This window comes from Lepisma saccharinum, chromosome 5 (assembly GCF_977018435.1).
Source record: "Lepisma saccharinum chromosome 5, izLepSacc3.1, whole genome shotgun sequence".
Classification (NCBI taxonomy): Eukaryota; Metazoa; Arthropoda; class Insecta; order Zygentoma; family Lepismatidae; genus Lepisma; species Lepisma saccharinum.
In genome coordinates this window covers 5,447,481-5,462,922 of record NC_139233.1, presented here as the reverse complement: position 1 = coordinate 5,462,922, position 15,442 = coordinate 5,447,481, and the positions used below count along the sequence as shown (strand labels likewise).

The window sequence follows — 15,442 nt, the reverse complement described above, 5'->3', positions numbered from 1 at the left end:
GGGATCAGAAGAAATAAAAAAAATAATAAAATAGAAATCTAAAATTAAAACAACAATACAACTCTCTTCAACGATTTTTTGTTTATAAACGAAGACAAATGTCAACTGTTATCTTCACAATAATGTAATATTATGCACTTGTTGTTAAAATGTGTAATCAATGTATCACTCAAGAAAGACATTTAGAATAAAAATTTTGAGAATAGAGAAAATTAAAATACTACAGGAGGAACATTTTTATATATAAATCAAAGTTTATAAAATTAATACGGTGGTAACGGATAATTAAATACGAATTTAATAGTGAACATTCGGTTTTACTTAATAAATTTACTTTTTAATAATATTTACAGTTACAGAGCATAAAAAAGTATGACACTTTTGCATTACCCCCACACCCCCTATACGCCTTCATGGCGTGGTGCTATGCACAGGGGAGCACTTTACTTTTTACTTTACTTTTCACGTTTAAGAAAGTAATGCAAATCTAAAATATGGTGTCATGAATGCAAAACCTATAGTAGGAACAAAAGCAGTAATATGTAAGGGAAAGAGCTCAAGAACTTTACTCACACATATTTTTGTTATTTAATCGAAGGCATATTCAAATCTGACACTGTAGACACAGTTACAGTTTGCTATAACTGGTCGACTAACAATCTTGCTACTGTAAGGTCTCTGGTTCAAGTCTCTCTCATCCTCGCAATTAATCAAACGTGAAGAAAAAAAAAGGGACAAAAACATGAAATTCTTGTTGTAATTACACAGTAGTCTGAAGAGAATTCTGTGATTCGGAGTTTGCTTCAATAAGAAATAATGAAATGCGACAACCAAGTAGTTGCATGTTAAACACGACTGGGGAAAAAAACAAATTCCTTCCTTTTTAAAGGAAATTTGAACTGTCACCCGCCCTATTATTACGTGTACAATTTACAACCGCCGCATATGAGTTTCCAAACAGTGAGAATAATTTACGTCTTTTTTATCAATGGAAACCACTTTTATTGTTATTATAACTGCTGTCTGCCTGTTCCGCGAGCCTTTCAAAATGTTTGTTCATAAAATAACCATAAACCCCTGTAAACTGCGTTTATTTCTTATTGATCACAAGCGAATCGTACAGTAGAATAGGGCTATTTCCTGGGTAGCTACTCCCAGGAAGGAAACAATGCCTCGCTCCGGTACGCACACAGCGGAAATGGGTATTTACTACGTTGCATTCAACGCGTAAACGGTATAATCTATCATGCATTGATGGAACTGGGAAGCTACAAAGCGTTATGCTGCAGTTTCATCTGTTCAGGTGTCAACGTTCTGCGCCAGAACGACAATGACGATGCATTATTGCGCGGGGATAAATGTGGCGGGAGATAATGGAAAAGTCGAAATCGTTTTACCGGGCGGCCTGTTTTTTTCCTTATTGTGCATAATGAATGCTTATAGCATCATTATTAACCAGTTACGCACATACCGTCAGGGTATTCCCTCTAGTGACGGGCGGTCCAATTGGATACTGTTTATTTTCAATGAAAGCGATTAAGAACTCGCGCTTCGTAAATATCTAAATGTAGTCGTCAATGATGATTCAGATAAAAACGTAGCCCCAACTAGGGATGGTCACAAAATCTGGATACCGGATTTCAAAGTATCCGATATTTGTTTCGGATGCAACGGATACAACAGATTTGATGAAGCATTTGTAGAAAGTATGTACAGTGAAATACGAACATAACGAATATAATTATATGTGGACAGCCCGTAAAACTGATATACGATGAAACTGTCAGGATAATGCACACATTCGGATATCCTGACATTTCGAATTATCTGTATAGAAAACTTTCGGGATTTGGCCATCCCTAGCCCCAACCACAATATAACTATTTTCTGACAATTACTATGGCCGATAGTGTTGCCCATGGGACGAGACGGGACAGGCTTTTCAAAATTCGAGACGAGACGAGATTGACCATGTGTCATAAGACAAACGAATATTTTCGAGACGGGACAGCATTTCCACGAGGCTCCACGAGACGAGACAGGCCAAAGTCTCGTCTCGTGGGCAACACTAATGGCCGATATCAAGAACATGTGGAGCTCTATACCTCCACATCACCTCATATGCTTCATGACCCTGCGAGTGTCGCTTCATGAATTTTATACAATCATTCATCTTCATCTTTGAGTCTAGACAATAGTTGTAGAAAATAGTCGCGAAACAAAAATACAAACAAATAAAATACAATTTTTTTTGAGAAATACATGTTATGTGTTGCAGTTTAGGCAGAAAATTCGATCTGAATCCTAGTCCATCGTTTCTTTTGTAGTCGGATCATTTGGAACACGGGACCACTTGAATAGAAACGATGAAAATAGTTTATGGAGTAAGCAAACGCGATAGAAATTCGAGCTTTAGTATCTCTCGGGTTCGATGAGCGGGGATTACACCACCTACCCACAAGCACATTGCCACCTAGCGGCCGCACGTTGAATTAAAATCCGCAGGGAAGATGGTCTCAAAGCGAATTAAAAAAAAATAAAAAAATCGCGTGCTGGTCTCCGCAAACGCGGCAAATCGGTAAAAATGTACTTCCAACCTTGGACTGTCTTCTCGTATGACCACCCTGCCATGAAGTCGTGACTCCCTGGCCAGCGGAACTGCAAGAGACTCGAAATGCCGTCGACCCGCGGTACTGGCCATATTTCGGAGTAACTTTGGACGGCACGGATTCAGACAAAGCTGCCTACTTATTTTCTTGAATTGCTGCGCAGTTTCACTCCAAAGGTCGAACGTTTCTTGGATGTTCGTGTTTCTGGCTTTAGCCTTTGTCGCAAGCCAGTAGGTATGACCTCGGGGAGAGCACTGGTAACATGCGATCGCTCAGCGAAGACAGCCGAAGTAAAAAAAAAACAAACGAGGCGCCAAGGAAAGGGCAACCTGTTGGACAGGAAGCCAGTCCAGGGATCATTTCCTGGAATACCGAAACATTTGGTGAGCACCTCATTCTTCTTAGATACGGGGTCCTGCCGGCATGAGCTGCCCCCAAGACTTGAATCGACCGTAGGAAGGGAAAGCGAGCGTCGCTTGCATGTAGGCTATCTCAATCTGTCGGCCTCTGCGCGCACAAATTCCAGCGCTGTGCACTACCACGCGAAAGGATCACGAACTTCACAGAAATGAAATTCAGCTTCAATTCGCTCAAGGTCGGTGACCTTTGAATCGTAGTGTACCTCTATCATTACAACGCTACCGAACTGGATAAGGTTGTGCACACACAGATTCACGTGCACCCGTGCGGAAGGGGGCAACCACTTTAATAATACTCCTAATACAATACAAAATGCATATTTGAGCTAGAACAACATTTATTTATCTACTTTACCTTGTTTTCCGGAAGGGGGGGGGGTGATTTTGATTTGCTTTATTTTACTTCGCCTATTGTACCACTTTTGGCTAATTTTGCAAAGATGGGGATGAGTGATGATATGATGAATGGACACTCACAAACATCCATGCCCAGGCCAGGATTCGAAACCGGGACCCCTGGCGACGTAGCGCGATGTGCTAACCACTACGCCACGGGGGTCGGTTTGAGGATGAACTGGTAAACCGGGCGCCTATACAACTCTCTAGTAGTGCCACTGGAGTGAACAAAATGCAAGAGGTGGTTGGTTGCAGGAATTTACCTCCCTTATGTTGATGAAAAGTCATTTTTATAATCCTTTCTGTACCTTGAAAACAATGCTACACGACATAATAGTAAGTTTCCCTTCGGTTGGAACCACAAAACCTGAAACTTTCCAAGCCACAATCAATCTTTTACATGCAGGGACATAGACCCTACATAAAGTATCTTACATGCTGGAATCACTGTACAATTGTATAAAATCGAGTATTTGATGAAACCACACCCTTAGCCTGGATTAGACTCCATGAGGTACAGTCTTGCACTGTCAAACAATGAAGTGTGACACATCAACTACTTTTTGAAGTATTATCGAGGTGTCGAGGAAAATTAAAAGAATAATTTAAATTTTATTCCTTCTTGTGCGGTCCTAGAATAGTAGAAGTTACGACTTTCCATGTACAGTAAATTAGCTTTGGCACCTTTTTGGTATTGAATCGCATTTTGGAAACTGAATTGAGTTTTTCGCCTAATGTTATGCATGTTCACTCTCCAGAACCTGAGCAACTTTACACAGTTTTTGGTATCCTAGCCCCCCTCCCTTTTCCGAACAGATTTCGGAATTAATTTGTCTCGAAGCACTTGCATGCGTGTCCCTGATAGAGAATTCAATTTCCTTTCAACTGCACTAACGAGCGTCATTCACTGTTTCGCAGCAAAGCAGTTATGTGGAAGTTTCCAGTTTTTCTACCACGTCACACATAAAGATTAGATTTGCACACAGGAATGCCAAACCGTTTTGTAAACACCAGCCATTCAATAAATCTTCACGTAAAGCAAAGGACGATGTGCGTTTACATAAAAAATTCGGAATTTTTATTTTGTTTGGAATGTCTAAAGTATGTAATTTTGTTATTTTCCTATAAATATACGCATTTTTCATGTGCCAAAGGTAAAATAATGCATTGTTATGTGAAATAACACTTTGCAGATTACATTACAACCATACGGTCGCCGCACCTACAGAGTTTGGCAGACTTCCGAAGCAACAGAAAAAAAATAGGTTTCTATCTAAAGATACAATTAATTAGTTCACGATATTTCAATAAAGTATAAATAAAAACGTGCTTACCTGGTTGTTCGTATCTGTAAGAAACTTGACAACCAGAGGCAGCAGGTGCTCGGGTATTATATTGGGTAATCTATCCTTCGTCTCATGACAAAACATGGCTATGTGCGGAACCTGTTCCATAAGTTCGGCTCTGACGGATGGTTCTGAAATAAAAGAAATGGAACATAATAGTAGGGCAGCACTCTTAACAAATCCTCGATATAAAACTAAAACGGGACCAATAGCAATAATAATTCATTAAAAATAAAAAATACAATACAAATTATACAATGAATGTTAACTGTACAGCTTTTGTGAAAACGCGTTTATTTCACTTCTGTCGTAATGTGCTCGAATATTGAACAGAGGCTCCGTTGCCGTTGAAAGTACAGTAGTTCGATTACTAAGCCTGATACGCGTTATTGGAAATAATTCGCTTGCACCTCTCATGGAGAACGAATTGTTTGGTCCGAAGTATTATTCACCAACCTTTGTTCTTTCTGACCATGTGCCTTGTGCAATTGCATTAACCTTTTGACGCCCAAGACCTTTTTCACAAGTAAGCCTCTGGGTACCGAGCCGATTTTGAGCAAAATGCAGAGTTTCAATTAAATGAACGTAGATCGGAAGCTAATTGCCCTAGAGAGATGAGTGATATACCGTTGTACGCGGAATGAACAAGAGATTCAGACTATATGAATTTTTTTTGCAAATTTGGCGTATATGTGGCGGGGGGAGGGGGCGAACTCTCAAAATTCCAAAATTTCGGAAAAAAAAATTTGGTTCCCCCACCCTCCTCCCCCAAAAAAAGTACATGACAGTGTCGACATGCACATGGAAATGATCGCTGACATGTAAGGAACACAAAAATATTTGCATTATTATCATATGACCAATGTAACTTGAGTTGTTCCCCCAAAAGAAATGGTCGGCACGCCACTGATTCAAGCTTCAAAATGCAGCGGTACCTTGAAATGACTATAGCTCAGAAACTAAATGCCCTAGAGATATGAAAGATATACCGTTGTACGAAGAATGAATCACAGATTTAGACGATATATAATTTATGCACATTCGGCGTATATATGGAGGGGGAAAGGGGGAAATCCCCTGAAAATACTTTTTTTTTTAAATAAATGGTGTTTCGCCCCCCGAAAAAAAGGATATGAAAAGTTCAAAATGCACATAGAAATTATAGCTGGCATGTAAGAAACAGAAAAATATTTGCATCATTGTCGTATGACCAATGTAACTTGAGTTGTACCCCCAAAAGGAATGGTCGGGACGCCACTGATTCAAGCTTCAAAATGCAGCCTTTCACCATCCATTTTCATGAAGACAAAAAAAAAAAATGCAAAAAACCATTTCTGTTAAATACATGTGTTAGGAACAATATAAAAAAATAAAATCGAAATTCTAGCCAAAAATAGAAAAGTTATAACGTAAAAACTACGACCTTGACACAGCGTCTCGATCGAGACGCTTGGTACCCCGAGGGTTACGTTTGGGTATCTCGTTCGAGACGCTTGGGCACCAAAAGGTTAAGTAACATGTTCGTAAATACATCCTGCTTCGGCTCCAACACCAGGCCGCGTAGATCTGTTTATCTCGTTCGGCACCACGTGTATCCTTGAAAAAACTGTAACGTTCAGCAAAATAATTTTGTGCATCAGAGTGAATATTAATACTTTCATCAGAGGATGTACAGCACCCATCGATGCAATATCTTCAAAGCATTAATAACAAATATACACGAAGTAATACTGAATCCTCTGCTGCCATACACAAAGTAGAAAAGTAACGAAAATATGCAAAATGTAGACACCCAACTCAGTACAATGGTTATGTTCCCCTATATCTCACAAAGTTAATAATACATTTCAGCTTTGATTTTCTTCGTATTCAAGTAACGAACTACAGGCATTTCACATCCTGTTGGCCTCTCGATTTTCTTAAACATTATAAACACGCAGTACGATGCGTAAAAGTTTTCCGAATGTCTGCGAATTGTATCCTGCCCAAGGAGGAACGAACTCGACACGCATGCACACCATCGCGAGTGCGGCGTTGCAGCGGCAATATTTGCAAACGGAACTTATTTTGTGGACATCCCTCGTATTACGATTTGTCCGTAAATGGAATACAAAAAATGCATTCGGTTATGTACATATGTTTCGGTTAGATCCTGAAAATGAATGAAGGCAGCAGTGAAGAGAAAATTGATGTAGTTAGGAACTTACTGAAATCTCTACAATTTTCACCTTGTCATAAAAAACACCTTTGCACACTGTATTGTCTCTTGATGTTTACAATTATTGTCTAGCCAAAAACGGAATCTGAATTAATGGTTCCATAACAACGGCCAGTATATACTCTTAGCTGTACAGTCATGGACAGTTCTGGGTTGCAATGATCCCACACATTGGAAGCAAATGGTATTGTTACAAAACCAAAAGCGTCCGCGACTGCACAAGCACAATGAAATGTCTTACTCAGAATTAGAACTTACAAACTCCTCGTAGTCTCTTATCGCACAACGTTAACCATTCAGCCACGGAGACTGGCGCTGAGAACACAACGATCAAATACGACGAATGCTGTCTTCAGACAGTGATCTACTGAAGCAACGCAACATTAAACGAACAGCAAACATGCAGTCAATGATTTACATGCGAGGGACCTCAGGCCGGACGTCGCTACCAGAGCATAATCCTTTCCGAAATGCTACTTAGCACCCATTAATTTGAATTACCGCTGTTGTACGTTAGTATTAATGTCAGATCTAGGCGCAGAGCCCGGCAGAGTTTCTGCAAAAGGTTCCGAACCACTCGCTGAAGCCTTCCTATCTCTTTATTACATCAATCACGCCGCCGGGCTAGCGAATTCGGATTAAGGGGTGGAGCCACAAGCAGATTTTCCCACGTATATTTTCAAAATGTTGTTTTCCTACTGTAACTCATGTTGAACCAGGGCTGGGCAGGGGCGGCTTATAGGCTGGGCGACTCGTTTTCTGATTACATAAGCGTGGATATTTGTTTTAAAAAGACTTGGATTTGTGTAGACAATAATTAATTGAAGTTACTCCGGCATGCCATTCAAAACTATGTAGCAATTTAAGCTAAGTGATTGCCGTTATTTTTATTCTTAATTTAAACGGGAACCATTCCTAGCATATCTTATGGCAAGTGAGTACCGATATGTTACCAAACCTTTAGTAAAAAAAACTATTATTGTACAGAACAGGGAAACAAATAACCCTACAGAAAAGTATACTGACCAAAGTCAAAACCTCGTTGGCCTGAAGAAATGCAGTTTACCGGAGTGTACTTCGTGGAAGTGAGGCTGGCATTTGGGTGCTTAGGGAAAAGTAACTCCTCACTATTGGTATATGAAGATTAACACTGTAGAGCGAGTTCTCAAAATTTCGAATGCAATATTGTTATACTTCCCAAAGTGTATAATTTAAGGTGCAGAAAACTGTACGTCACACAATCACACACTTGTTTCATTAGAAGACAGTACTGAAGTTAGAGATTTTTTTTTTTTTGTAGCTAGTAAATTCTATTGCATTCCCTGTTAAAACGCAACTGTTGTGTGATAAAAGAAATAGTGCATTTAAATGCCAAAACCATAAGCTGGATATTAAAACTACATTAATTTTGAAAACTAAGTTTGCAAAATAAAGATTGCGGAGTGTTCCTCCCCCAAAACTAACGTAACCGCTAATAATCTCTGAACACAAAATCACTTGCCTACTTCAAGAGATATAATTACTAGATATTTTTAATTTTTGAAGCAGACTCTACAGAATAACAGGAATTTCTGGTGGTTAGACATCATGCAGACGCTCAAGGATCAGTTGCGTATGTAAGGGGTGCGCTACAGGCATTGGGCCCTTCCAGAAATATTCTCGACACAAAAATCACACCAGTTTGGAATATTTTAAACACAATGTACATGCATTATTAAAAACGTTTCATATTTGCTCATTTCTACAAGGCTTGCAGTTATTTACACTGTGTCTATCACACCACATTCAGCTCTTGGGACTAACCGATGGAAGTTTCATCACTCACAGGTTGTTAAAAACAGATTCCTTTTATTATCGTATCTTATAATTTGTCTATTTATTATTTATGGGAATTAGAACACAACTTAGAATATTAATATATACATACGTTCTTTGTTAATTTCTTTCTTTCTATATTACGTAGTAATCTGTAATTCTTATCTTCTCATTCACGTTTCATCTCTGTTCCTCCAATTTTGGATATGTTATTAAACATTTATCTTCTTTGGCCTGGTGCTGCCATCTGTCTTCAAATTATGCAAGCACCATTCTTCCTTTGCCCATTGGGTTCGTAACAGAGTCGACTTCTCAACATGCTCAGCCAGAGGCAGTATTTACACATAAATTGTATGTGTATGCGTATGTATATGTATGTATGTATGTATGTATGTATGTATATATATATATATATATATATATATATATATATATATATATACATACACACACACACACAGGGATAGTGTATTGCGTATTACAAATCCTATTGGACTTTGTGGTATATTTATCGTCTTGTGAGAACCAGAGGGTCGGTCGTAACTACAATTTATCAAACTGGAGAGAAATAATTCGTGCATTCTTAGGAATACGTGTGACTCAGTAAATTGGAGATATGTCGATATAACTCCAAATAGAGCTCTTCAGAAGATTATTTAAACAAAACTGAAAACCCATTTTAGGAGTTGCGTTCCTCTGGTTCTCATAAGAACGTTATATCGTGTTATTTAGTATCTGCCAGTGGAGAACCTTCTTTCTTCTGAGGGAAGCAAATCATGCAGGCTTCACTTTCGGAAGCCAATAAATGCGTATGTATTCGTTTCGTATCTGCCCGTTACGTTATCACTGAAGCTATTTCGCTCCACAACACGCACGGTCCGAGATACGCATTAACCTTGAATCCAGAAATGGTTGCTTCCCGGCAGTACGCATTCTGTACGCACCCTTGCATTCATTCAAGGAAACCCGCGCAAAACCACGCATCGTATCTGGCCGATCAATACGATCTCCTCCTGTGCCCGTGACGAACTGCATTGTGGGATCTCTTCTTCCTTCGGGGTTCTTTTTAATGCACCCATTCTCTCCCTGGCCATTTTTTTGTTTTATTCTTTTTTTAAAAAAAGGGGGAGAGGGAACCCGATGACCCACCCACCTTCAGCACTTGCCCCGTTTCCGGTTTTTGTGCTCCCAGGCGCAAGCGGGGAGAAAAGAAAGCCCAGCCTGACCTGTGCTTACTACATATGCGAGTACTACTACGGATCGTAACCGTGCCGTGCCGAGCCGCGCTGCGAAGCAAGATGAACGACGGGATGGTGGGGCGGGGCGAGAGGGAGGGAGAGAGAGCGGTCGATACGGATTCACCAGATTTCGCTCCTCCCGCGAAACAGCCTCCGTCGTTTCAACTATCTTTTTACACACGCTCGAATTTACGTCCAGGCTTTGCGATGCGCAAACTGTTAGTGAAGGGCACACACACACACCTGGACATTCGTTCAAGTTCTCACAATTTAAACAAAGTATAAATGATCACGTGGCATTTATTTTGGTTAAAATAGGCACAAAACAGTGGCAGTCTGGCAGAAAGAATGCTTTTTCGTAACAGAAAATGATTTCCCTGCTTCGAGAGAAGTAATTGGAGCACACATGAAACAGGTTATCGTAACTGGAATCATATCGCCAAGAAAAGAATTCCGATCTTAATAATATCGCATATTGTTTTCAACTCTTCGAATTCCACATTTGTACTCTCTACACGTTTGCACTTTTCTGCAACAACTAACGATTTTCTCCTGGCACTACAATCAGCTGCTGCACAGATTCCTCGCAGACTTTCATGGTTTTCGAGTTTTGAGTTGATTTTTTGAAAGGCTAATCGGGACTGGATATACTGGACTGGACTGGGATCCGACAAATGTGCCAAGTGCCTCCTTTCACGATTTATTTATCAATTCTTGTATACTGCACTATACTGTGTGCAAGGATTATGTAACGTTCAAAATTTGTAAATACAGTAATGTCAAGAACATATTTTAATGTTAACCGTAAAAGGACGGGAAGCTAATAAACGAATATAAAAAAATTATTAACACAAGTTCAAGTGGCACGTAACTGACCGAAAGTACTCGAATGCATACACATAAAATACTCTTTGTTACTGTTGATGTATTATGCACCATCTGGTCATATTAGGTCATTATGTTTGTTAATATTACGAGGTTCACAATTATTTTTCATTCGCAGTAGTGTATTTTACAACATATTGTTGACTATGAAGGGATAAAAGAAAATAATATTTACGGGGATTAAAAAAAACAAAAAAAGAAAAAAGAAAATTAGGGGTGAACAAATTTCTTGGCATTATTGGTGTGACCATAATATTACGAACAATATCAAGTGAAATGTTAAGAATATTTTACAGCAACACCAAAAATATGCTTTTAAATTTTGGTCAAAATATGAGCTAAAGCGTAGTATGAATTTCGGACTTCTTAGATTAGTTACATTCGACTCAGGAGGGTGTGGAACCGGAAATTGGCCAACAGGAAACACTGGTGCAGGTCTGCGTATAGGTTAATCGAAACGTGAGACCGCATTTATCAAGGGCGTCGGCGACGAAATTAATGAAAACCGACTTTCCAGTTAGCTTTAGTAACTTAGTTACAAAGGAAAATGCCGACGAAGTTCTTGGTAAACTTGAATTAAGTTTATTTTACTTCCCTTGTCTGCCAATTTTGGATAATTGCGGATATAAGGATGGAAGATATAAACAATGTGGACAACACAAACAAAATCCCAGAGGATTGGATCCAGACGCCAGTCTCTCGTTAGTCTGCAAAATGCAGTCCACGGTGTACTACGTGGAAGTGAAGTTGACACTTGAGAAACTTACACTTGACCTCTGTAAACTTGACACATAATACTAAGTAAATACTCGATTCGAAACAGCTACAAAAATGATATGGCAAGAGTCTTTAAAAATGTTAACCATCTCGCATAACATGTCACGATGTTATTGTTCCCCCGAGACTACCATTAATATAAGAATTAGGGCCTGGTTGATAGAATACACAAATGTGAAATAAATATGGATAAATTAAAAATGTATGGTATAAAAACTTAGCAATTTCTTTTTTGAAGCCAAAAGATTGGAAACAACTACACAGAAAGTTTATGTAAATTCGAATAAAAGTCGCTTTAAAATATTTTTCACATTGTTTTTGTTGCCAATTGGAGAGAATTCGCGTCACCATAGGTTTTTAACAGAATTTGTAAAATATTCCCCGGAAAATCTGGAATTTCAAGTATATTTTCAAATTAGCATAGTTGCTTTTAAATATAATTTTACGTGGACATTTATAATTGATTTAAGGACATTTAGCGAATTTGTGTGTGGCTTCTCCAGTAGTTGCTCTGTAATCAAAATCCAAAGTTCAATCCCTGGTGGAAGACCCATTGCACAGAGATTTGGATCTCGCTTTAACCCTTAACCGCTTTAACCCTTAACCCGTAAGTCCAGTGACTGAACAGAAAAGAAGTCTGGAACCAAGATTTGTGTGTACTTCGATGAGGAGATTTAGCACATTCTTCGTTCCAGTAGTTGGCTACCCTGGAAAGAAGGCTTCATTATCGTTGCTGGGAGTGCCATGTCCGCAGAACGAGATCAAAGAGTGTCAATGTTTGTCCGTCGAAAACACATTCCAATCCGTCGGTCGGCGAGAATCAGTCGTGGAGTAAACAGCAGTAAAAGCCGAGGCAACATCCGCGGGATCTTATGAAGTCCACTCGAAGGCAGCGCCTCAGCAGAATGTCGATCGGCCTTCGGTCCGAACGGTCCCTCCCGATGACGGAATTCCGTTCTCACGGCACCCACATGCAACAATGGTGTCTTTGTGCGCCAGGAAGAGATGGGTACATCGGGATTAATGATACCAGTGGCATGCGATGGCCCTTGGGTGTGACAAACATCACCTTCGAGTTTACAGTAGCCTCAGAACGGAAACTATTAACAGCTCGCAAATAGGGCGTTGGAAAAGCGTTAAGCCTTAGATGTTATGAGTGTTACAGAGATGAACAAGTGGCGACGGAGTAAAGAAACGTTGCATTCGATTCAGACTCGGAAATTTGAGTAACGCCACACCGTGGTCTCGCGCGCATACGCAAAACTGTCACACTGCTGGTTACCCTGGACGGTGCAATGGCCTCCTCGTTCCCCAGATTTTTGCACTCCCCCCGAATGTTTTTCTGCGGATTTTTCTGAAGGATCACACCATTCACATTACTACTACTAAAATAAAGCCTCCCTTCTAGCCAATGTTTTGCTCCTTTGCCTTTGGTACAGTCACAGATGCTTCTGGTTTGCGATGGGTGTACTGAAAGACAATGGGAGTTCTCGCAACCCAGAAGATAATTGATTGGTTTGGTTTATTTTACTTCGCTTTTCTCTCACTTTTGGCTAATCACGAAGATGATAATGAAACTGATGAAGGGACACTCGCAAAGAACACCCATGCGCAGGCCGGGATTCGGACCTCGGACCCCTGGGGTTGTAGAGCAATTCCGTGGCTGTACGAGTGCTTCCGGATTCAATCCCCGTTGGAGCCCGAAACATTGGCAGAACCAAGGGTTTATCCAGAATTTTCGAAGTGGGTATGTCAGCACGTTCCTAAAGAGGCGTAAATACAAGACACTCACATGTTAAGCACTCCTCCACATAGTACACTTTGAACTGCATACTTGCAGACCAACGAGGCTCTGGCATCTTCACTCACACCCAGTGGAGCTTGTGTTGTGTCATGTCCACGTGTAATTGTCCTCATCAACTTCATCTTATCACCATTCATCCTCATCTTCGCGATTCGCCACAAGAGACAGGAGACGTAAAATAAATCAGATCAATCGATCCAACTTCTACAACCCCTTGTTGACACCAACCTTGAATAAGATGACCAGACGTTCCCTATTCGCCGGGACAGTCCCGTCTTTTTAAATGTTTTTCTTTTTTTGTTGAAAGTAAAACGGGACGCCATAATGTCCCTATCGTGACAATCACTAATCGGCATAGAATTTTTGCAATAATAAATCTCTACTGTTAGTGTGGACTTGTGTAAACTTTTACAAAATAACATTTGAAAAGAAGGATGTACTGAAGGAGACCCCTTCATTGGCAAAATATAAATGAATGACTTCTAATTCTAAAGGAATGCTTGGTTCGAGTACAGTGCATATCAATATATATATATATTGTAATTTATTTACACACTATTTATTTAATTACTTAAGTTCTTATGACGAAACCGTTTTTACATTAAAATGTACATTTTGCTGTCCAGTTTTTCCTTCATGAAAATATCAAAAGTGTCCAGTTTTGTTGTTTTAAAGATATGATCACCTTAACTCTTGGGAGAAGACATGGCAGAATAAGGATAATATTTACAAAACAAGTTTTTATTAGCCATATATTAGAAATTTCATAAAATTCTTCAAAGACGACAATGAAAACTTTACATGGTGTTGAGTAAACGCCATGAAAAACTACTTCTTGTCCATTGCTGTACGTTTACAGCCAAAACGGGCTGTAGAGCGTCCGGATGCGGCATCCGTTATGGAAAGCCTTGCCAGGACGCATCAACACATGGGCAAAAGTGCTCGCTGGGCAAACACAAACTACTTCCTGCCTCTCCAAACGAGAAGCATGTGCATCCAAAGTTCCGCACATTTATCACATGTCACATCTGAAAACTCCCCCCGACGCTCCCTTTCGGCAGTATAAGGCATTTCCAGCATCTCCGGTGGGACAGTTATTTTTAACTTCCGGATAGGAGTTAACCAACACACGCTGCACGTGCACGTTCCAGTTCTTCTCCTTAATGCACCCGCACAGTGTTGGCGACTCGTGATCGAAAAATGTTTAAAACATTCCTCACATCATCTCCACGTGAAACGGGACCAGGTTTGTGGTAGCGATTTTCTATACTAATTAATCGCGACAGTGAACGAATTAGTAGAGATGGGTGATGGAACAACGTGCGATAATTCGAAAGGTATGGGATAGGCGCAGAGGTTCTCAAAAACTTTTCAAACCGCGGAGCCCTCATCACCCCAAGACCAGGCCGCGAGCCCCAACATTCTTTTCCATGCCCGTCAGAGCAAAAATTATAATTTTACAGCCAATGAGAACTCTGGAATTATATTTCTGAGAAGTATTGACTTTAACTAATACCTTACGTATACTTTTAGTGTTTCTTATGTTCTAGCTTATATTTATAATAAATAAATTTTAAAAAATACAACTAGTATTCGTAAGAAAACCGACCTCAATGTAACGAGTGCGCTTGTTTCTTCTCCTTACAAAGTTCTTTCAAATCCATCTCTATGGAGGAGAGTTGCGTCAAAATTCACCGAATGGTAGTTTGTCAAACATGGAATTTTCAGAGTGCGAGATTTTCATATTCACGTGCAGTCAGGCTGCGAGGCTTGTCTTTAACTGAAAACGTATGTATGTTTTACCTATGCATAATTTTCGACATTATCGTGAATTGCATATATAAAGTACTCGAAGCAAGTAAGTTCTTCAAAAATCTGTCCACATTCACTGATGCATCCTTCGAGCTCTCCCAGGAAATATTTCTGACTGTTGGA

The 15,442-nt window shown here is 39.8% G+C and overlaps 1 protein-coding gene across 3 annotated transcripts in view; it reads right to left on the bottom strand.

Moving 5' to 3' along the window:
- The window catches only part of LOC145987627 (serine/threonine-protein phosphatase 4 regulatory subunit 1-like), a 286,327-nt gene that overhangs the window by 54,054 nt on the left and 216,831 nt on the right, over positions 1-15,442 (bottom strand). For all 3 annotated transcript variants that reach the window (XM_083122043.1, XM_083122045.1, XM_083122044.1), the window contains one exon: positions 4,759-4,901. In XM_083122043.1, the coding sequence (XP_082978169.1) occupies positions 4,759-4,901 (143 nt within the window). The remainder of the gene's footprint in view (positions 1-4,758; positions 4,902-15,442) is intronic.